At 63.0% G+C, this 21,115-nt stretch overlaps 1 protein-coding gene across 2 annotated transcripts; it reads left to right on the top strand.

Annotated features, from left to right (window-relative positions):
• The first annotated feature begins 3,369 nt into the window (after positions 1–3,369).
• Positions 3,370–14,559, top strand: RHPN1 (rhophilin Rho GTPase binding protein 1). 2 transcript variants are annotated; one of them, XM_034663487.1, is made up of 15 exons: positions 3,374–4,645; positions 7,790–7,905; positions 9,022–9,153; positions 9,435–9,510; positions 10,057–10,134; positions 10,631–10,755; positions 10,870–11,036; positions 11,229–11,422; positions 11,813–11,969; positions 12,049–12,162; positions 12,569–12,763; positions 13,189–13,265; positions 13,489–13,635; positions 13,755–13,916; positions 14,265–14,559. In XM_034663487.1, exons 1-15 carry the CDS (start codon positions 4,565–4,567, stop codon positions 14,421–14,423), a joined length of 1,980 nt encoding a protein of 659 aa, XP_034519378.1. In that variant the 5' UTR covers positions 3,374–4,564; the 3' UTR covers positions 14,424–14,559. The 2 variants fall into 2 exon arrangements, with proteins under 2 accessions (XP_034519380.1, XP_034519378.1); XM_034663489.1 differs by lacking the exon at positions 13,755–13,916 and having other exon boundaries at positions 3,370–4,645.
• Positions 14,560–21,115: the final 6,556 nt, after the last annotated feature.

Below are 21,115 nucleotides of genomic sequence, written 5' to 3'. Positions count from 1 at the left end.
CCTCAGGGGTGAGCTGACATTTTGCAGTGGGTCCATATCTCATGCAGGTGCACAGGGCGTCCAACCATGGTTCAGGTCTGGTTTTAGGTTGCTGAGTAGAACTGTATACACCTCACAGGTCATGTTCACTTCTTATTACGTTTCCTCCTCGACATCAGATGGTCTTGTCACACTTGTGACTGAAAATATTCCCGATTTCTATGTTTCTATTTCTAGTCCTGCATGTGTGTTTCAAGCAATTGTTCTTTATACAGTGTCTTAATCTGCTCAGGCTGTCCCCACACAATACCACGGGCTGGGCGGCTTACAACAGAAACTGGTCCGCTCACAGTTCTGGAGGCTAAGTCCAAGACTGAGATGCCAACGGCTTCAGTTCCCGGTGACGGCCCTCCCCCTGCTCTGCAGACGACTGCCTTCTCGCTGCCGGGGGGCCTGCCTGCTGGGGGCTGCAAGCTCTGACGGGTCTGCTTATGAGGGCCCCACCCCCCACAGCCTCGTCTAAGCCTAACCACCCCCCAGCCCTCCTTCCAAACACCGTCACATTGCGGGCAGGGCCTCAACGTATGGGGAGGGGGGCACAGTTCCATCCCTCACATAGTTAGCTTAGAACCAGCCACCTCACCAGGTTGTCCAATCAGTTCGGATAGTTCTTTTGGCTGATATTCTTGGGATTTCAAATTATGCAATCACGTCACCTGAATATAAAGATAATTTGTCTCCTTTCCCTAGGATTTTGTTTTCCTGCATTATTATTATTATTATTATTATTATTATTATTATTATTATTTCCTTAATGGAGAACTACAAAACAGCTCAGAAGAATAGCGGTAGTAGCAGGCATTCGTATCTTGTTCCTGATTTAAATGTGGATGGTTTTAGGATTTCAATATGTAATATAGTCACGGTCTGCGCTCGATACACTGTCTTTATCAGACTGAGGTAATCCCTTCCATATCTGTTGTACTTAGAATTTTTTATAGAATAGTGGCTGATTGTTCAGATGTGTTGGGGGCCCTGTGGAGATTACCGCACGGCGTCCCCACTGTAAATCCGAGATCGCCTTGGCCGGCGGGCTCCTGATGCGGGGCCTGCTTGGTCAGGCAGGCCATGATCGGCACGCTGGTCGATCTGATTTGCTGTCATTTATGTTCCACTGGCGTATCTGTGCTGTGTTGGGACCCTTCTGGCTTCAAGCATCAGAAAGCCCAACTTGGGGTGACGGGGATGGAGAGACTGGTAATATCAGCAAGCCAGAAACCAGAGGAGGAGCAAGGCCCGGACTGTCGGCCACCCTCGGTGTGTCTGTGCTTTCCCCCAAGTCTCAAGCTGACCGCACAGTTCTTGGCGTTGTGCCTAGTAATGATAGCGTCCAGGGGCAGGGAGACACGGTCTCCTCCCATGGGGCTCTCCCAGGCATACCCTGAAGATCCCCTCTGGACCAGCTGCATCCTCAGCCTCTGGGTGCGGATCGGTCACTGGCAGAAGGCCTGCGGGGACCTCTGCAGATCACCGTGCCCTGCTGGCGTCTGGGCAGTGAGTCTGGGCTGCCGTACCCAGGCTCTGACATCACCCTCTCCCCGTGGTTCCAACTCCCTTCGGTTATACCCCAGTGGTCTACACCTTCTGGGTGTAGACTGGCCATCCCTCCCCGGAGCATGTGGCTTCACCAGGGAAGCAGTCCCAGGAGCCAAACGAGACTCCACTGACAGGAGTGGGGCAAGTGGATGGGGCCAGGCCACCCACAAAGCCTGCAGCCTATGTTTGTTGATGGACTGACCCACAGCGTCTTGGGCCCTCTCTTCTGCAGACCTGGCGTGTGAACCTGGCAAGCTGGGTCAGGAACCAGCATCCCTTTGGTAGCTTGGCCTGGTTTGACTAGCAGGGAAAGCGTGCGTTCCCGGCCGACTGGACAGACTTGCTGCGTGCCTGGGAGAGTCCGGATCCTCTCAGCCGTTCAGTCTATGGCTACTGGTCTGGTCCTGTCTTCTCCGCTTTCTTGGGTCAACTTTGATCATTTAAGTCTTGATCCAGAATCATCCATTTTCTCTAGACCTTCTAGTTTACGTTCATGATGCCTGCTGAGTTTGCAGGATCTCCCCTGCAGCTCCTCTTCCTTCACGTGGTCTGTGTCTTCCCACCACTCACGGTCACCCCAAACCCGTTCTTGTCTCCCCGACGGACAGAATCTGACTGTTTGAAATAGCAACGTGCCAGCTAAAGGTCCTGGCCTCTCCTGCAGCCATGAGGGGCCGCAGGACACAGTTCAGGGGCAACTGGGGGAATGTTTGCTTTCCTCTTTGACACTTCTTTTCTCTTTTTCCTCCCTGAAACGCAGAGATGAGGTCTGAGGAGGAGTAACCGGTCTCCATTAGGAGACAGGAAGCACAGGACAGGAGCCTGGGAGTGGGTACCCTGGCCACGCCCCGGGCTTCCACCGCCCGCTTCAGAATGGTGGTCTGGGGAAGAACAGTAAGCATCTCACTCTCTGTGGCTTAACAACCGTGTCAGGATCTCCTGCAGTCAGAGGCCAGTCCTCCGTTGATACAATCCCTCTTTTCACTGATGGGCCCTCTCGAGGATTTATCAACTTTGTTTGTTCCCCACTCAGTTTTTTTGATATATGACTGACGTTAACTTTTAATCTTCAGTAATTTCCTCTTTGTACTTTCTTTCGATTGAGCGAATTCATGTCATATATGTACATATATGTACACACACACCTGTGCACAGGCAGCAAACTCACCTCAGTCTAGAGAATTGCCTTTGGTTTACTCCATACACTTTACAGTGTTATTTACTTTCTACTTACATTTTGGTAATGTGCAGTTTGTGTTTTAACTTTCTTTCAATTCAAACCTCATTTTAGAAATATCTCCTCATTTCCAAATGGTTGTTTTCCTTTGGATGTTTTTTGTTTCTAAACATTCATTCTCTAAAAAACAAGCTTTGGGATTGTTTTATCATTGAAGGTGCGCAGTTCACCAACCACATAGTTCTGCAAGAACTGCTTAGCAAAACAGCAGCCTCCCCCAGCTCCCGGCTGCCCCTCCCCAGGGGCAACCCCTTGTGACTCTTGGAGTTGGTGAGTTGGTGGCATTGCTTCTGTTTATGGAGCGCTGTTTCCTAATTTGGGGGTTACTCATTGACTTAGCCTTTGAGAATGAAGTGTCAGCATCTCTCCCCCTCCACTTGCCCTGTCTCCCAAGCCTTAACCTCTCCCTTCCTCCTAATAGAATCAAGTGATAATTGCCCTGAGGTCAAGATGCCAGGAGGACATCTGATTACATTGTTACTGCTATGAAAAGGAATGCACAGCTGAGTCAGGTAATATTTTGTGATTACTTTTTATTTTCCCTCTAGTTACTGAGTGTCTTATTTTGTTGCGAGATTGCTGTGTCAGATGGTGGGGCAGGCAAAGAAGCTTAGCTTACAGGGTTTAGCTGCGCGGACTGCAGGCCTCCGCGTGCATGCAGGGGGGAGAGCAAGCCCATGGCTCAGCCTTGACACCGCAGGGACCAGGGACCAGGCGGGCGGTTAGGATGGGGAGGCTGGAACTTCAGGCGCGGTTACTGCTCAGGCACCGCTGTTTCTGCCCCTGCAAACGGTGTGTCGCTGGGTGAGGCGAGTCTCACTGGAAATCTGAGTGTGTTCCCGCGCCACCCGGGACCCAGGGAAGCTTTGGAGGGACCCGCGTGTCCCATTGCTGGGACAGCCCTGCAGGAAGCGCAGACTCTGGCCAGAGTCTGATTCAGGAAGCAGGCCAGTGCTGCCGGCCAGGCTGGTCCTGGAGGCCAAGGTGGTTCTAGAAGTTGTTCGTGGGAGATTCTGCAAGCGGATTGCCGGGTCGGGTTCCGGGGAGGGCTTCGAGGGAAGGTTCTGGAAGCGACTTCTGCCGGCGTGACAGCGGACCGTGCAGACGACCCTGGCTGGGGTCAGGGCCGAGCCCGCGTCTGCGAGCAAAGACAGCAGGCATTGATGAAGGACTGGCACCAGCGCTCGCTCAACACACGCGTTAAAAACCCCATTGCGAACATTTCTTCGGACAAGCTCCTCAGAGCGCCCTGTTGCCTTGGGGGCGGAACCCAACGGCGCGGGGCAAGCTCCTGGAGTCGTTTCAGGGAGCCGACCACGCAGGCGCCTGGAAGGTCGGGCTGGCTGCGTTTGGGAGTTGCTTTTTTCCTTTTTCCCCAACTTTTCCGCATGCTGAGCGGACGCCGGGGCGCACGCGCAGTCCGCACCCCGCCCGGCCGCGCGGCTTCGGTCAGGGCGGTTGCCAAGGGCGACCGCATTCCCCAGAGACTCCGTGGTCGGGTGGACGGGGCCCGGCCTACCCTAGCCCGCCTTCCTCGCGCTCTGGTTGGTTCTGACTGCTGTTCGTTGGAGCGTCGCGGCCGCCGATTGGGCAAAGACAAGTTTCGCACGCTCGGCTCGGCCCCACGCCCCTTTAGCCGGCCCGCGCCCGCCACCCGGGAGGAGAGAACAGCGGGGGACCGGGCGCAGCGTCTGGGAGGGACCTGCGCCGGCCTCGGCTTCCAGGCGGGCACGGCCCGAGCGGCGGGCGGCGATGATCCCCGAGGAGAGGCTGGACGGCCCGGGCGCCGGCGAGGAGAGCGCGAGGCTGCAGGAGGCAGGCAGCGTTCGCAAGGTGGGCGCGTCCGCGGGGACGGGGGTCTCCGGGAGGAGGGGTCCGGGACCCCCAGCCCGCTTTTGCCCGCCACCCGCGGCCGGCGGGTGCGGGGCTGCGGAGTCGGCGCTGGCTTCTCAGGTCTGAGCGCGCGGCAAGACTTCTGGCAGTCCCCCATTTCACTGGACCCTAGAGGCAAGCCGGGCTTACCTCTCGGGAAACTGAGGCTCGGCTTAGAGCCCGAGCCCGCGTTGCGTGCCTGTGCTGGGCTCCTCTCTTGCGGGTTTGGGCTCATCCTGTGCCGCCCAGGAATGGGTGGGAGCGCAAGTATAGTTCCGTTTTCTCCGCCGCTCCCGGGGGGCGCTTGGCGGGGGGGCGTTCTATGGCAGGTGTTGGGCTCCATGTGTGACAGCCCGTCCTCGCGCTAGTTCCTGGTGCCCGTCATTCCTCCTTTCCCAGCTTTTCCCTCCCTCTTCCCAGAGCTGCTCAGCTTTGCCCTGGGCACCTGGCTGGGTATTTAATGAAACTTTCCGTGGCCGGCAGCCGGAGCCTCCCGGGAATAGGAAATGACTTCACAGATGGGCAGTGTGTCCTTTTCTCACTCCCCACGTACCTCCTTACTCTCTGAGGTCTCTAACCCTGGGGCGCTGACTCGGACTGTGGATCATTTGCAGGAGTACTGGGGAAGCTCTGTAAGGGGCGGTAGGAGGTGGAGACCTGGGCAGTCCGTCCTGGGAAGGAGGGCGCTGCTCCTCTCTGCAGCCTGGGGCTTAGGCGTGCCCTGGGGGTCACCAAGAGGCCGTCCCGGTGTTCATACTCGGCCCATGAGGGGTGCTGCATCGCTCAGAGTAGCTTCTGGCTTGGAGGCTGCAGGTCTCCCCCTTTCCAGCACACCTCTCCAGGAGCAGTGGACTTCGGAAACCAGACAAACGGTGTTGATGAAGATAGCCCTCCTGAGCTGATGGCCTCTGCCCAGCACATGGACCACCCCCTCCCCGGGCAGATGGACATAGCTGCTGGCCCAGAGCCTGCTGGAGCTTTGCAGTCGGACCTGCAGAAGGGAGGGATATAGCTTCAACTGTGGCCTGGTTCTCTCTCCCTAGGTTCTCAGGCCTCCTGGAGGGGACTCTGTCCAGGGAAGTCTTCCCTGATTGATCCCTCTTAAGAACGCTGGAGTGTGGGGGACATGTTCAGTCATAATCCAAGGTGGCCATGCACCAGGAGCCTTCATTGTGTGAGGCCTTCTTTAGGGTGCTCTCTTCAAGGGACTGGGACAAGGGGCGCCTGGGTGGCACAGCGGTTAAAGCGTCTGCCTTCGGCTCAGGGCGTGATCCCTGCGTCATGGGATCGAGCCCCACATCAGGGCTCCTCCACTATGAGCCTGCTTCTTCCTCTCCCACTCCCCCTGCTTGTGTTCCCTCTCTCTCTGGCTGTCTCTATCTCTATCGAATAAATAAATAAAATCTTTAAAAAAAAAAAAAAANAAAAAAAAAAAAAAAATTTTAAAAAAAAAAAAAAAAAAAAAAAAAAAAAGGGACTGGGACAAGATATAGCCCCCAAGGGTCTGAAACTGCCCTGTGCCTGACAGTGGGGGGGCACGCCAAGGAAAATAGGCCACAATTCCGCCAATAGGTGGAAGATGGTGGACACTGCAGGAGGCTAGCCTCAGCACTGCGTGAGGACAGCTTTCTGTCCCTGCATCAAGACAGGGTCCTGGGAGGCACTGACCTCATCCCCACTGTGCTCAGGGGCCGTGTGACCATCTTTGGGGACGTTGCCCAGGGAAGGTGCACTCTGAGAAGTTATTCCTGGCTCCAGGGCTGGTGACTGCCCCAAACGGAAGGTCCCTAAATGGCCAGGAGGAGGCGTGGTGGCTCGGGGCCAAAGAGGTGCTCCAGCTCCCCATCCTGGCTCCTGCGGAAGCCCCTCACCTTCCCTGGCTGGAGCCTCCAGTCACCTGTCTGCAGCATCACTGTGGCTAGGAGCCCCACATCTCTGCTTTAAACTGCCGCACAGCTCTCCTGCGCCGGGGCCCCCAGACGTGGGCAGCTGGCAGGATTGCCCCATATAATGAGGAACCATGGCTGAGGTAGGCAGTCAGGAGGCCTGACCTGCTGCCTGTGAGCTGAGCGACCCTGGGCCTGTGGTTTGAGCCTCTGCCCAATGGGATCCCACAAGTAAACAGCCAGCTGGGACGGAGCCCATCCCAGAGTCAACGTAGGCCGAGCACCCCAGAGAGCAAGAGGGCTGGAGAGCCAGCCTCCAGCACCCTGTAAGCAGGCCCTTTCCATTAGCACCTTGGCAAGAGGAGGGCTAGGTCATCCCCACATGGCCATGTGGAAGCTCATGCTAGAATTCTGTGGGTAGAGTGGATTACGGGGGTTACGGAATGAAATTCCAAGGTGCAGAAGGGGGGGGTGCCTGGGTGATTCAGAGGGTTAAGCATCCAGCTCTTGATTTCAGCTCAGGTCATGATCTCAGGGTCATGAGATCAAGTCCTGCTTTAGGCTTCACGCTCAATGGGGAGTCTGCTTGGGATTCTGTGTCCCTCTGCCCTTTCCCCCTACCATACATGCGTACAAGCACTCTCTTTCTCTCTCTCAAATAAATAAATATTTTTTAAAAAGATTTTATTTATTTGAGAGGGAGAGCACGTGCACAAGCAGGGGCAGCTGCAGGCAGAGGCAGAGGGAGAAGCTGACTCCCCACTGGGCAGGGAACCCGATGTGGGGCTGGATCCCAGGACCCCGGGATCCTGACCTGAGCCGAAGGCAGACACTTAACCGATGGAGCCACCCAGGTGCCTCCATAAATAAATATATATATTTTATAAAGTGCAGAAGGATGTGTGGTGAGCAGTTGGCCACCTCGTGCCGGGGGCTCCCAGAGCCGCATCGCACTGGTACTGCCCCACAGAATAGGCCCCGCTTCTTCTTGGGGCCGCGGTCCCGGCCATGTCCCGCGCCTGCTATGATCCTCCCGGCCCGACTGCCCCCACTCCCCTCCTTCTGTGCTCGTGCCCCTCAGCCAGTCCTGAGCTGCCCCGGGCTGCCTGTGGAGCGGGCTCTGGGGACCGCGGCCTCCCCACCCACGAGAGTCTCCTGGCACTTGGGAGCAGTTGACAGAGGCCCGGCCTGGCCCCTGTGACCGGTAGCCTCTCCACAGGGCTCTGAGCCCCTGGCCCAGACACCGCTTGGCCGCCCGCAGAGCCGCAGGGCCCGGGTCCACCAGCAGATCACGAAGGAGCTGCGCATGCGATCAGGGGCCGAGAACCTCTACAGGTAAGTGCCGGCGGCCACCTCCGTCCCTCAAGAGAGTGGCGCCGCTGCCGCCTGAGGCCCCCTGCAAGCCAGCCCATGCTGGGTAATGGGCGTGAGGCAGTGACCCGGGTAGGTGCCCGCTCTCGCGGTCTGGTTTGGGAGAGGGACATGTGAGTAGGTGACGATGGCCGTTGCGGGCTCCCAGGAGGAGGGGCTGGACCATCCACTGGGGTCTGGGGCAGCATTCAGCTGAAACCCTCACAGACCACCCAGGCTCCTAGCTTGGCAGACCTCACTGGCAGGGGTCAGCTCAGGGCCAGCCAAGGGCCATGTGGGGCCAGAGGGGGCTGGTGTGTGCTGGGGGGGCCTCTGATTTCTACGTGGTGACCTGCAGGGGTTTCTCAGGCAAGGCACTGTTTAGGCCGAACTGTGACAGGTGTCCCAAGACTGGGGACCTGGGAAAGTAATCTCTGGGTTGAAGGGGTGCCTCCCCTTAGAACAATGAGCTGCACATCTGCTTAGACCTTCAGCCATGTCTCCGTGAGCCTACTCTGGGGGCAATGGCCCAGGAAGATGGTCCAACCTGTCAGAGCCCCAGCCACTGTGTGCAGGGCCCAGCTGACAGGTTCTGGGATGGGGGTCTGCTGGACCCAAGGGGGTCCTCTCTTCCCTTGGCCACCCTGCATCCCTGTCCAGCCCATCTCTGCTCTCAGCCTGGCCTTCCTGGGGACCCATTGCCCCTTATGTCAGGTGCCCAGATGTAAACACAGAGAGGGTCTGACCCCCACCTGTCCAGGAAAGCTGGTTTTGCATCGCTGTGGAGGGCAGGCGAGAGCCTGTGTCCAGGGAGAGCGGTGGTGGGAGGCGAGAGCCTGTGGCCTGGAAGGTCTGGGTCTGGGCTGGTGTGTCCTGGGCCAGAGGCACCGTCTGTATGCATGGACAGGAATCGACACCCACTGTAGGGGGACTCAGAGAAGAGGGAGGTCATAGGGTGGGCCCTGGACCCCAGGGCTGCCCCCATGGGGGCTGGGCCTGTGAGCACAGCATGCTGGGAAGGGGCTCTGGAGCTGTGGCAAGGCCCAGGTGCCTGCGGTCTGCCTGCAGAGCTGGGGTTCAGCTCACCTCGGCCTTCCCCAGAGCCAGCAGCAACGCCTGGGTCAGGGAGGCAGTGGCCCTGGAGCTGAGCTGCGTCAACTCCAGCCTGCAGTTGCTCAAGGAGGAGCTGGAGGAGCTCAATGGCAGCAGCGTGGAGGCTGACCAGCCCGAGAGGTGTGTGTATGTGCGTGCAAGGACACCGGCCGGCCCGAGGGGTGCGTGTGTGCACGTGTACGTGTGTGCATGTGGACCGTGGGATCCAGGTCGGAGGCTGAGTGAGTGCACACGTGTGAGGACACCATCCAGACATCCGTGTGCTGTGGGCTGCGTATGTGTGCAAGACGCGTGTCAGAGTCGGAGGAGAGGGGGTTACGTGGAGCTGGGGAAGTAGGGAGTGGCCACTGGGGATGGCAGGATCCAGTCTCAGAGTCTGGACTTGGTGGCTGTGGTTCCAGTGAAGGTATCACTGTTCCTATGATCCCCCTGGGGCTGAAGGAGACCAAGGAGCTGGACTGGTCCACACCCCTGAAGGTAAGTGCTGCCCTGTGACCCTGGGGTCACACCCTGCCCCGGAGTCTAAAGGGATCTTGGAGGCTTCCTGGTCCAGCCATTTCATTGAACAGATGAGGAAGAGGCCCAGAGGGACTGGTTGGGTGGGCTTTGGAGAAGAGCCCCCAGCGTGGGATAGGTGTGGCGGAGCCGGTCATCCTGCTGGAAGCCCAGGCTGGCGACAGGGTTCCCCGACCCTCACTCTGAAAACCCCACTGGCTGGGGGCCCCTCCAGTCAGAGCCTCTCCTGCACAAGGCTCATCGGGGTTCGTGAGCCAGGCTGCCTGGGGGCAACTAGCCACTGCCCAGCAGGCACCCCTCCTGTCAGGCGGCAGAGAGCTCCTACTTTACAGGGGTAACGGGATCGTGCGCCTCCGAAGCCCGTATCTGCGGGGCAGGGACCCACTCCCACTCACACCAGTCCTTAGCCCTTCTCCGGGGGCCCGGGCCTTCCCTTCCGCTGCCCGTCTTTGCCCGCGTGGGGCTGGGGGACCAGAGAAGGCCGGCACCTGCCCCTCCCCCAACCAGGAGCTGATCTCTGGGCACTTTGGAGAGGACAGTGCCTCCTATGAGGCCGAAATCAGGGAGCTGGAAGACCTGAGGCAGGTAGGTGGGCTCTTCCCCTCCTCTTCCCTCCCCTTTCCTTCCCTCCCCTCTCCTCCCCACCCCGCCTGCCTGGGAGACCAGCCACCCCCAGTTCACACATAAGGGAAACTGGGACTCAGGAACAGAAAGGAGCTGAGTGTAGGCATTTAGAGGGCCGAGTGCCCACCTGGGGCAGCTCTGGGGACAGTAGAGAGACAGGCACAGACACACGCAGGGAACGCAGAGCTCTGTGCCCGCTCACCGCCTTCTGCTGGCCCTTTGGGAATGGCCACTCTGTGCCTGTCCCCTCCCAGGGACCCTGCCTGGGCCTCTGCCTGTGCTTCTCACGGGCTCCAGGCCCAGGATGGGACCCACCACGGCCCCAGAGAGGGCTGATGTGCGTCAGCGTAGCCTTGCCCCGCCGGACCCTGGAGCGCTCCCATGGGGCTGTGATGTCCGAGGGGGTGCCCAGGGGGTGTGCCTGGGGTGTTGGGGGCAGCTGGCATCTACCCTGCAGGCCATTCGGACCCCCAGCCGGAGCGAGGCGGGCCTGCAGCTGCTCATGGCCTACTACAACCAACTGTGCTTCCTGGACGCGCGCTTTGTCGCCCCTCCCGGGAACCTCGGGCCGCTTTTCCACTGGTAGGGCTTGGGGGGGGGGTGGTCCCTGAACTCCCCTGACAGTGCCCCAGAGCCCTTTCTGAGACTCCCAGCTGCTCGCTGTGGGAACTCCACCCAGCCTAACCCAACCCACAGGTATGACTCGCTCACGGGGGTCCCGGCCCAGCAGCGGGCCCTGGCCTTCGAGAAGGGCAGTGTGCTTTTCAACATCGGGGCCCTCCACACCCAGATCGGGGCTCGCCAGGACCGCTCCTGCCCCGAGGGCACCAGGCGCGCCATCGAGGCCTTTGAGAGGGCTGCTGGTGAGGGCAGCCCAGACCCCAGACACCACAGCCACAGTCAGGGTGCACGCATGTGCACATCTGGGGTCAGAGCTGGGGCGGGGGCAGTGGGATGGCCCGCAGTGTGAGGGGATCGCCCCTTCCTGGGGGATGCGGGGCTCTGGGGGTGCGGCCAGGCCACCCTGCCCGCCTGCTGTGAGCGCCCCTCCGCAGGGGCCTTCAGCCTCCTGAGGGAGAACTTCTCCCGAGCACCCAGCCCTGACATGAGCCCGGCCTCGCTCTCCATGCTGGAGCAGCTCATGACAGCCCAGGCCCAAGAGTGCATCTTTGAGGGTCTCTTGCTGCCGTCCCCTGAAGCCCCCCGGGATTGCCTGGCCCAGCTGCACCTGGCTCAGGAGGCTGCCCAGGTGAGGACAGAGCCTCTGTTCCATGGGAGACCTGGCCACGCCGCAGTGGCTGGGCGAGCAGGAGGGCCTGGGTCGGGGGTCCGTGCAGGGGGAGGCGGTGTGCGGTGGCTGTGTCTCCTATTGACTTCCGAAGCTGGCTGTCGTCTTGGTCTCTGGGGCTGGTCAGGACCTTAGGGTCCTGAGTCCTTGCCACTGAGGCAGCACCAGTCACAGCAGAAACGGGGGCCCAGAGCCCTGAGCTTGGCTCAGCTCAGGGTGTGGGGCGGGGCCCCTGGGCCTTGGGGCAGGGCAGGTAGCGGCCAGGCCTCAGGGTGAGGAGGAGCAGGGTGGCTGCTGGGCTCATGGTGGAGCCCCCGAGGAGACCCCAGCACCCTCCACGTGCGCCGGCAGGTGGCAGCCCAATACAGGCGGGTGCACCGGACCGTGAGCCAGCCCGCTGTCCGAGACTACGTGCCCTTCCCCTGGACCACCCTGGTGCGCGTCAAGGCAGAGTACTTCTGTGCCCTGGCCCACTACCATGCGGCCGTGGCCCTCTGTGACAGCCCCGGTGAGTGCCCTGGCCCACCCGTCTGTGTGCTGGCGGAGGCCCCCGCGTGGAGGGGCTCACAACCCTCTCTGGTCTCCAGCCACGGCCGAGGCAGACTCCCCAGCGTTGCAGCAGGCCTTCCTTGGGCTCGCGGCCACGTCGGAGCCCTGGGGCGCTGTGCTGCCTCAGGGGCCGGAGGAGCGCAGGAAGCTGGGTGAGGTGACCTCGTGGGGAGGGTGCTGGGGCTGCCGAGGGGGACTGAGTGCCCCGTCCTTTGTGAGTCGCCTCTTCCGGGCATACCTGGTGTCCCAGCTTGGGCGGGACGGTCGCCATCTCGCCTCCTGGATGTCTCCTGCTTGGGGGCTGACTGCCAAGCTAGGGGGGTAGCCCAGGCACGTGCGGGCGCTCACGGGAGGCGGCTTTTCCATGGCCTAGGCTTCCGCACCTGCAGCTCATCCTCGAGCAGCCTGCAGGCCATCAGGATGGACCCAGAAGCCCTCCCCTGTCCTCTTGCTGCGTCCAGGGCTGGGGAAGCTGGGGTTCGGCCCTGGGCCAGGTGGGCTTAGGGCCCTGGCGCCCCCTGTGCACGGGACACTACGTCCCTACTCTGTCCCAAGCAGGCAAGGCCCACCTGAGGCGCAGCGTCCTGGGCCAGGAAGAGGCGCTGCGGCTGCACGCGGTGGGCCGCGCCCTGCGCAGGGTCGATCTGCTGCAGGCTGTGCTGGCCCAGGCGCTGCAGCGCTCGCTGGCCAAGTACTCCGAGCTCGACCGCGAGGATGACTTCCTGGAGACCGCAGAGGCTCCTGACATCCAGCGTGAGTGGCCCGGCCCCTCGGGATGGGTGTGTCCAGCCTGCGGGTGGCCGTGGGCTCAGGCCCGTCACTGCCGATAAAGCACACAGAGCTGCGGGCCTTGAAGGAGCCAGTGGGCATGTGGGGAGGCTGCCCGCTGTGGCCTGGGAGCTGTGGCCTGGGAGGCAGATGTCCACAGGCCAGCCACCCGGCATCTCCTGCTTACAGGAGCCGGCAGGCGTGTCTGGAGAGCGGGGACGCCCAGGAGCCCCCGTGGTGGGGGGAGCAGCCAGACCCCAGAGGGCTGCAGGGGGCCAGCATGCCTCGAGCAGGTGCTCCTTGGGCCGCTCGCTCTGCTCTGGCTGACGAGGTCCTGGCTGTGTCTGGGAGCCTGAGCGTCTGCGAGCCTCAGTCTTGGCCCCGTCCTCCCTTTGCCTTTGTCGTTTCAGCTAAAACGCAGCAGAAGCCAGAGATCAGGGTGCCCAGCTTCTCCACGGTGAAGGTGACCGATATCTTCCACCGGCTGGTGAGCACCCCCTGCCCAGGTCACCCCTCCCCAGCTCAGCACAGGCGGGTTGAGGCCAGTAGCCCAGCCCTGCCTTGGGTGAGGACCCCAGACAGGCCGTGACGGTGGCCCAGCCCTGCCCAGTCCCTTTGCCACACCTGGTTTCTGACCTGAGACGTAGAGACTGGGTGAGGGGCTGTGGCGGCTCGGGCAGGTCGCTGACACCCCTTCGCCCCTCCTCCAGGGCCCCCTGTCTGTGTTTTCAGTCAAGAACTGCTGGCGGCTGGTGGGGCCTGTCCACGTGACCCGCGGAGAGGCTGGCTTCGGCCTCACGCTGCGCGGAGACGCGCCTGTCCTCATCGCTGCTGTCATCCCCGGCGGCCCAGCCGCGGTAAGGCCCCTGCCCCACCCTCGGGGCCAAGTTCCTGGGATGAGCAGAGGCAGCTTGTGAGGAGGGGGCAGAGGGGCGGGTGCCCGCGCGGCACTCTCAACCGCCCCGTGTCCCCGCAGGCGGCCGGCCTGCGGGAGGGCGACTACATCGTGTCTCTGAACGGGCAGCCGTGCAAGTGGTGGAGGCACGCGGAGGTGGTGGCGCAGCTGAAGGGTGTGGGCGACGAGGGCGCGAGCCTGCAGGTGGTCACCCTGCTGCCCAGGGCGGAGCCCCCCAGCACGGTGAGCCCTGGGGGCCCCAACACCCCCAGATGCCCAGAGGCCCCGGGGAAGAGAGGGCCGCATGTGGGTGCCGGCAGCGGTCGTCTGCGCCGTGGCCCCCACCTGGCGGCAGCCCCTGCCGTCCGTGGGCCTCTGCGTGCCCGCGCTCCCGGATGCTTGGGGCCGCGGTGCTGCTTCGAGAGCTGTTTTGTGGCCTTCACCCACCCCGGCGTGGCCTCCAGTCCTCACGGGCCCCCTGGCTCGTCCCCGACGGGACTGTCGCCCCCTCCATGGTCCTGCTGCCTGGCTGGCCACGGGCAGATGAGGGCCAGGGATGCTGACGGCGACTCGTCTCTATCCCGACTGCAGGCACAGCACCGGCCAGCCCTGGGGGTGCTTCTGAGGAACCAGAAGGAGTGTGGGTGGGAGACGCCAGCTGCTGCTCGAGTCAGCCCCAGGCCCTTCCTTGGCTGGAGTCGAAAGGCCAAGAGAGGGAAGACCAGAGGGAGGCTGTCCCCACACCCCTGAGCTGTGTGCCCCCTCCCCCTGTGGGTGCCCAGTGCCCCCACACGCCCCGTATGCCCTCCTCATCCTGAGGGGCTTTCAGGCCAGTTCACTGCCCCACCCAGTGCCCGAAGCTGCCCATTAAAGACCATGTCACATGAGGTGTGTCTGAGCCCAGTGCTGGGGCCCGGGTGCTGTGCCCACACACGGGAAGGGTCACAGCTGCTGTGGGCACAGAGTCCCAGATGCCCGAATGCTGCCTCAGGGCTGCCCTGGCCTCACATATGCCCCAAGTGCCCACCCAAGGAGGGCAGCCCCCCAGCTGAAGGGGCAGGCTCGGGTCATATGTTGGCAGTGGGTCCCTGCAGCCCAGATCCTCACTCCCCCTCGTCCCACTGCCCCCGAACAGACCATACCCTGGCCACATCCTACCTCAGAGCTGGGTCAGGCTGGTGCTGTGACTCCCTCCAGGTACCCCTCCACTGGCCCAGCCCACCCGGCACCCCAGGGGACGGGTGGGGCTCTGGGGTGCCTACTGCACCTACTGTCCCAGCTAGGCCCACCCCACCACGCCTTTTGCTGTCCCCTCTGCTTCTGTTCTTGCTGTCCCTTCATTCTGCCTGACACCCAGCCCCATGGCTGCTGTCCAGGCCTCCTCCGCGCTTCCCACCGAGCCTGGCCCCCCGCGCCACCCCTAGACCTCCAGCTCCGTCCACCCTGGCAGGGCCCTGGGGTCTCCAGAGGGCTGGGGGCACTGGGGTGGGCAGGAGAGAAACCCCCAGGAGCGATGGGCCGGGCTGGGGGCCAGGCCTGGGGCCAGACTGGCCGGGTGTCTGCGTGGCCACCAGGGGGCGGCCGCTGCCTGCTCGAGCGGCCGCTGGAGACAGCGTATGGAGAGGGACGGCCACCAGCGCCGGAGCGCGTGGAAGCCCACCTGCGAGCGGGGACCCCGCTTCTCCTTGCACACTCTCGTCCCTGTCCCCTCCACGGGAGTGGCGCTGTCCTGGTCTCCGCCACCCTCCCCTCCCCTCTCCTCCGTCATCTGTAGTGTTAACCGCAGGGTGGGGGTGAGTGGGTAGGGGTGCCTAGTGGGGGTGGCATGGAGGTTTAGGAGGGCAGCCTTCTGGAGAGGGGCAGGGCTCGCCTGCCTGCCGTGGCCTGGGCGGAGGGCGGCCAGGTGCAACCCTTCCTACCCACCTGCTCCGCCTGAGAGAACGCCCCTCTCAGCAGAACCAGCCAAGGTCACCTCGGCACTTACTAATTCGATTAATAAAACTGTGCATCAAGGAGGCCATTACCTGCTAATCAGGGATGACGGGGCTGGCGGGTCTCATCCAGGAGGGTGCTGCGACTCCCCTACCTCTGGCGGCCAGTCTGGACCCAAGAGGGCACGTGGGCTGGGAGACAGAACCTGCCGCTCATCTCCTGCACCCGGCTGAGGGGGAGGGGGCCCTTTGCAGAGACTGCCCGGCTCCCCACCACAGACAGCCCGCGGTGCCTGCCCTCTGGGCCCTGTGCCTGGGGTTCCTTGCAGCCGGAGCTGCTGGGGCTGGGACCAGGCTCCCTGTCCGGCAGAGGGGTCAGGGCAGCCCCGTGCTTAGGAGCTCCCCAAGGGTCTCTGAGGCCCCGATGCCAAGGTGCTACCCCCTGGGTTGGGTGCTCCTAGGGTCAAGCTCTGGGCTGCGGGAGGCGGTGTAGGGCCCACCGTTCATCCAGGCCAGGCAGGGACGGACATCAAGTGGAGTCACCTCTCCTGGCTGTGACTAACCTCTTTTCCAGAGAGGGAAGTGTGCGGTGAGCAAGGGGTGCAGACCCGCGGGAGTCACCCAGGGCCAGCCAGGAGCTCAGCCTGCACGTTCCGGCCACTGGAGAGGCCTGCCAATGTGTTTCTGGGCTCGGGGAAGGGGAGGGGTGTCACCCTGTGTCCACCCACACCGCGGCGGGCAGGAACCGACCACCCTGTCCCGCCCCCCCCCCTCAGCGTTTCCCAGGCCACCCCCGCGGTTGAGCTGGCGGAGCCCCAGGCCAGCAGCAGGAGCCCTTGGGAATGAGGTCAAGGACCCAGCAGAACTCACACTTTGCCCCGTGGTCAGTCGTGGCCCCCACCTGAGTGGCCTTGGCGCTGGCGCCCAGGGTGAGCACCTCCCCAGGCCTGAGCGGAGGTGGCCCAGCAGCCCAGGAGGCCTGGGGCTGTCCTGCTGGAGCGACGGTCATGCACAGGAGAGCCCACCTTGGCCGAGGCCTCTTTCAGCTGCAGTGGCTGCCCCCACACCCCAGCCCATCCACTCTGCTCTGACGTGTGTGGGAGCCCACCTGCCCCCATGCCTGCCCTCTGCCTGTGCTCTCGGGCCTTCTCGGTCCTGCTGGAACCTTCTCAGCCTTCCTCAGATATGGCCGCGCCTCGTGGTGTGGGCTCTAGCCCCACTTCCTGGCTCAAGCGCATCACCGACATCTGTGTCACAGACGGGCCACGGGCAGGGACCACGCCATCTCTTCCACAAGTTCCATGGATACCTGGGAAGATTCAGGGACCTGGTGGGAATGTCCCACACATGTGGCCCTGGGGAGGGAGGGTCAGCACCCAGGAGCTGCCCCAGGGAGCAGCAGCACCCCGCCTCTCTCCCTGGCACCCAGCACAGAGCAGGCCAGTGGGCGGGCTGTGTGGGCGCAGATGTCCCCGTGTGCCTGGGCAGCACCGTGGCCCACGCAGGGACATCTCGTTTTCCAGAGTGGTCCCCCCGGGCAGGGAGGTCGGGGCTGAGTGCGCTGTGATCCTTTTTGCTTGCCAACAGAAAACTGCCGAGAGGGGGAAAGGCAAACTCTGTTTCGCTTGGGTCAGCAGAGAGCCTCGCAGAGATTAATGTGAGGAGAGGCGAGGCAGAAGGGAGCCCTGGTGGTGGCGTGGGAGGCTCGGGCTGGGATGGACTCGGGGGTGGGGGTGGGGCCCCGCTGTCCACACAGGAGAGCTGGGAGAGGAGGGCGGGGGGGTGAGGGCCGCAGGGTGGGGGACCCCTTCCCTCCGCTCCCTGTCCCCTTCCCACTCACTGTCCTCCAGGTCCCAGCTCACCCCACCCCCACCAGCTCAGCTCAGGGGCCTCCGCAGAAGCCTCAGTAGGGCCCCCATCCCCTAAGAGGCAGGGTTGGCCCAGGAGCCTACAAAGCTGGGCCTGCATCAATGCCACACCCCAGCCAGAAGGAACCCTGATAAGAGAATGGCCTCCCCACCCTCGCCCCATCGGACGCTGACTGCTGGGCTGTGGCCACGGGAGGCGGCACTCCGGGAACCCACCATCCGTTCATAAGGTGGTGAGATGCCCGGAACGCGCACAGCTACCCGGGGGCCGGCCAGGGTGGCTCCAGAAGCGGGGTGTGGGGGCGGTGGCAAGCTTGAGAAGCAGCGGGAGAGCCAAGTTCACGGGCTCTGCCCTGGAGGCTGGGTCAGAGGTCTGGGGCGCAGGTGGCACGGAGGCCGGGAGGCGGGGCTCGAGTCGGCATGTCCTTCCCGAGAGACCTGAGCCCAGAAGGCCCACGGCTGCCGCGCTACCCCAGGCAGGGCCTTTGCTGGAGAAGCTGCCGTGAGCTGAACTTGCTCCCTGAACGCAGGGACCCAAGAGGGACCCCCAAGAAATACGTCCACCCGGAACCCGTGAACTCGCTTGCAGGTGTGATTGAGTAAAGAATCCCCAGTGGAGGTCATCCTGATGACCCAGACGGGCCCTAAGCCCCCTGACACATGTCCCTGTGGGAGACAGAAGAGGGGAACCGTGTGGAGTTGGGGGCAGAAGCTGCAGGGCTGTGGCCACCAGAAGCCGGAAGGGACAGGCCCGTGGGGCCCTGCAGACACCGATGTCAGACTCCTGGCTCCAGAACGGGAGGGGGGGGCAGAGAGAACACATCTCTGTTGTTGTAAGCCTCCAGATTTACGGTCATTTATTAGAACGGCCACAGGAAGCCGGACAGCAGCCTCACACACATCCTCGAGGCTCTGGGCCTCAGTGTGTCTCTCTGTGGGATAGGACGTGACCCATGTTGGGTGGTGGGCTCAGCCCAGGCTGCCCAGGAGAAACACACCCCATGCCTGGAATCCTCTACCACCCCGGGTCCTGAGGCAAATGGCCTGGACATCTGCGTTTGGGGCCGTCAGGCTGGAAACTGACCGAGCGAAGGAGGCAGCCACAGACGTCCCACCCTGCTCCACTGGCCCCCCTTGGCCTCAGAGCACACGGGGCCGGCCCCAGGAGGCAGAGCGGCTTTGGGCTGTGTCCCGACCTTGCAGACCGCCATGGTCCCTGCCATGCTGCTGCGTGTGGCCTCAGTGGGGTGAGGGTGGGGAGTGGTCACTGCTTATTGGGATTCCTTCTGGCTGGGGTGTGGCATTGATCCAGGCCCCACCGGAGGCTCCTGGGCCAACCTTGCCTTTTAGGGGATCGAGGATAGACTGAGGCCGGCACAGAGGGGCCTGGGCTGGGTGGCTGGGGGGCGGGGAACAGGCACCGAGGGCAAGGGAAAAGCCAGGGTCCGCAGGATGGTGCTCCCCATGGCTGCTGAGGCCTCGGCCCAGGACTGTGCAGTCACTTGGGGCCTGTGTGAAACCACATCAGGGCCTCGGAACAGCCCAGCCAACCCCCTGGCTGTGTGTGTTAGGGGGTGTGAGGCCTGGGGGGCTGGCCATGTTCAGCCCAGGGCCCACCACGCACATAGCCCTGTGTTCTGTTCAAGCTTCACTTTCTCGCTCTGCGGCCAGGGGTCTGCGCTCACCTGGCACGCAGGCCAATCGACCTCACCAAACTCCCACGTGGGCAAACAGACCCGTTTGGGACTGTCTGAGGAAGTGGAGCGAAGGCGCAAATGGCATGTGGCCCAGGTCGAGGTCTGCGTGCTCTGCGTGGCTCTCTGGGTGCTGGAGAAGCCGGGCGGGGGCCTGAAGGTGGGGCCCGCCAGCGAGGGGTGGGGCTCGGCCCAAGGCCCCAGCTGGAAGGGGCTCAGCTGGCTGCAGACCCTGAAGGGCCGGATGGTGGCAGGTGCAGGCAGAAGGGAGGCCCGAGGCCCAGCCAAGGCTGCCCCCAGCCAGGAATGGGGAGGTCGTGCCGGGGGAGAGAGGAATTGTCACCAGTCCATGTGGCCACTAGCTAAGGGGTAGAGGATGGGGACGTGTCAGCAGGGGCCTGGGCCCCCCGGGAGGTGCTGGCTCAGTGCTGCTGTCCCAGCAAGGTGAGGGTGGGCTTGTCCAGGGTACGGAATATGCGTGGGCCAGAGAGCGTTGGGTTTTGCCCCTACTGTCCACTGAGCGCCTCCATTTCCCGAGGAGGAGACAGGGTGAGGGCGGACTCTCGCCTCCCTGCGTGACTCCAGCCCGCTCCTGGCTCTCTGTGGCCAGCTGCCTCCTGTGCGAGGGAGAGGAGGGGGAGCTCCAGGGCACTGCCTTAGACACACCGTCAGGGCCACAGGCCCCTGGGGACAGCCCAGAAGGCCCCCGCCCCGACCTGCATCTGCCTCGATAGAACCACCTCTGCTCAGAGGGAGCAGGGCGGACAGCCCTGGGCGCCGAGAGTCACCTGGGGGCAGATGGTCCCTTGGCTCACAGTCCGGGAGGGGGGAAGGCAGAAAGGATGGTGCTGACCAAAGCACACACAGAGCTCTGACCAGTTGGGGAAGATCTTTTACCTCTGGGGCTGCCCCTACCTGCCCCCCAAGGAGCACGTCCCTTCCAGGCGGGTGCCAGGGGCCGTCACTTCTGTAGCTCTGCCCCAGAGCGTGCATGACACTCCAGTGACGATGGGGCCCCTGCGCCCCAGCCCTGCGCCTCCTGAGGCTGTTCCCTACCCCCACCCCGAGCTGGGCCAGTTCAGTGTCCCGAGCCCTCTCCCCTCCCTGTGCTCCCCCCCCGGTGCTCCCCCCCCCCCCCCCCCCCCGCCCCGTTGCTGGCAACCCAGCTTCCTCTTCCGTCTCATCTCCCCACCTTCCCAGCCCAGCCTCTCCTCCTCCGGGGAGCCTGGACGCTCACCGGCACCCCCCCCGCCGGCTGCTTGAGGGGCTTGAGGGTGGGGGCATCCTCCTCACCAGCCTGGGAACTGTGGCTATCGCGGGGGCAGGGAGGGATGGGGCAGAGCCGCCCACCTGGGCTTAGAGTTCTGCTCCGGAGGGGCTGTCCTCAGGGACACAGAGGGCACCCCCTCCCACACTGCAGAGAAAGCAGCTGGGGACGTGCCTCTGGGCCTCAGTTTCCCTGCCTGAGCTCAGACTGTGACAAGAGGCTGTGGGGGGCTCTACCAGAGGAGGACGGTGTCACCTGAGAGTCCTGGATCCCTCACGAGGGCACATGCTCACAACTGAGTCTCTCCCCANCACGTGCCTCCCCCCCCGGGGCTGAGGATGCCCCCCCCCGCCACGGCCCCGCAGACCCCCTGCACACCGGCGCAGCTCGGAGCAGGCAGGACAGCAAGCAGCCTGGGAGGACCAGGTCAGCTGCAGGGTGGCAGGAGGGACCCTCCTGGGTCCTCCCCAGCCGTGTGGGCCTTCAGAGGAGCACCCGCCCGCACCGCCTCTCCCCTCCCCTCCCACGCCTCAAGAATCCACCCCAGAAGTGTGGCTGAGGGCCAGGTATGGTTGGACTGTGATTCCGGGAGGTCACGCAGATTTGACATGGGGTCAGCTCAAGTCGGGACCCACTAGTCCCGGACACCAGCTGTGGGGCCTGGCCTGGGGCGGGCGGGAGG

This window comes from Ailuropoda melanoleuca, chromosome 6, assembly GCF_002007445.2.
Source record: "Ailuropoda melanoleuca isolate Jingjing chromosome 6, ASM200744v2, whole genome shotgun sequence".
Lineage (NCBI taxonomy): Eukaryota > Metazoa > Chordata > Mammalia > Carnivora > Ursidae > Ailuropoda > Ailuropoda melanoleuca.
The sequence above is the reverse complement of the archived record's forward strand: the minus strand, read 5'-3'. Positions and strand labels throughout refer to the sequence as shown.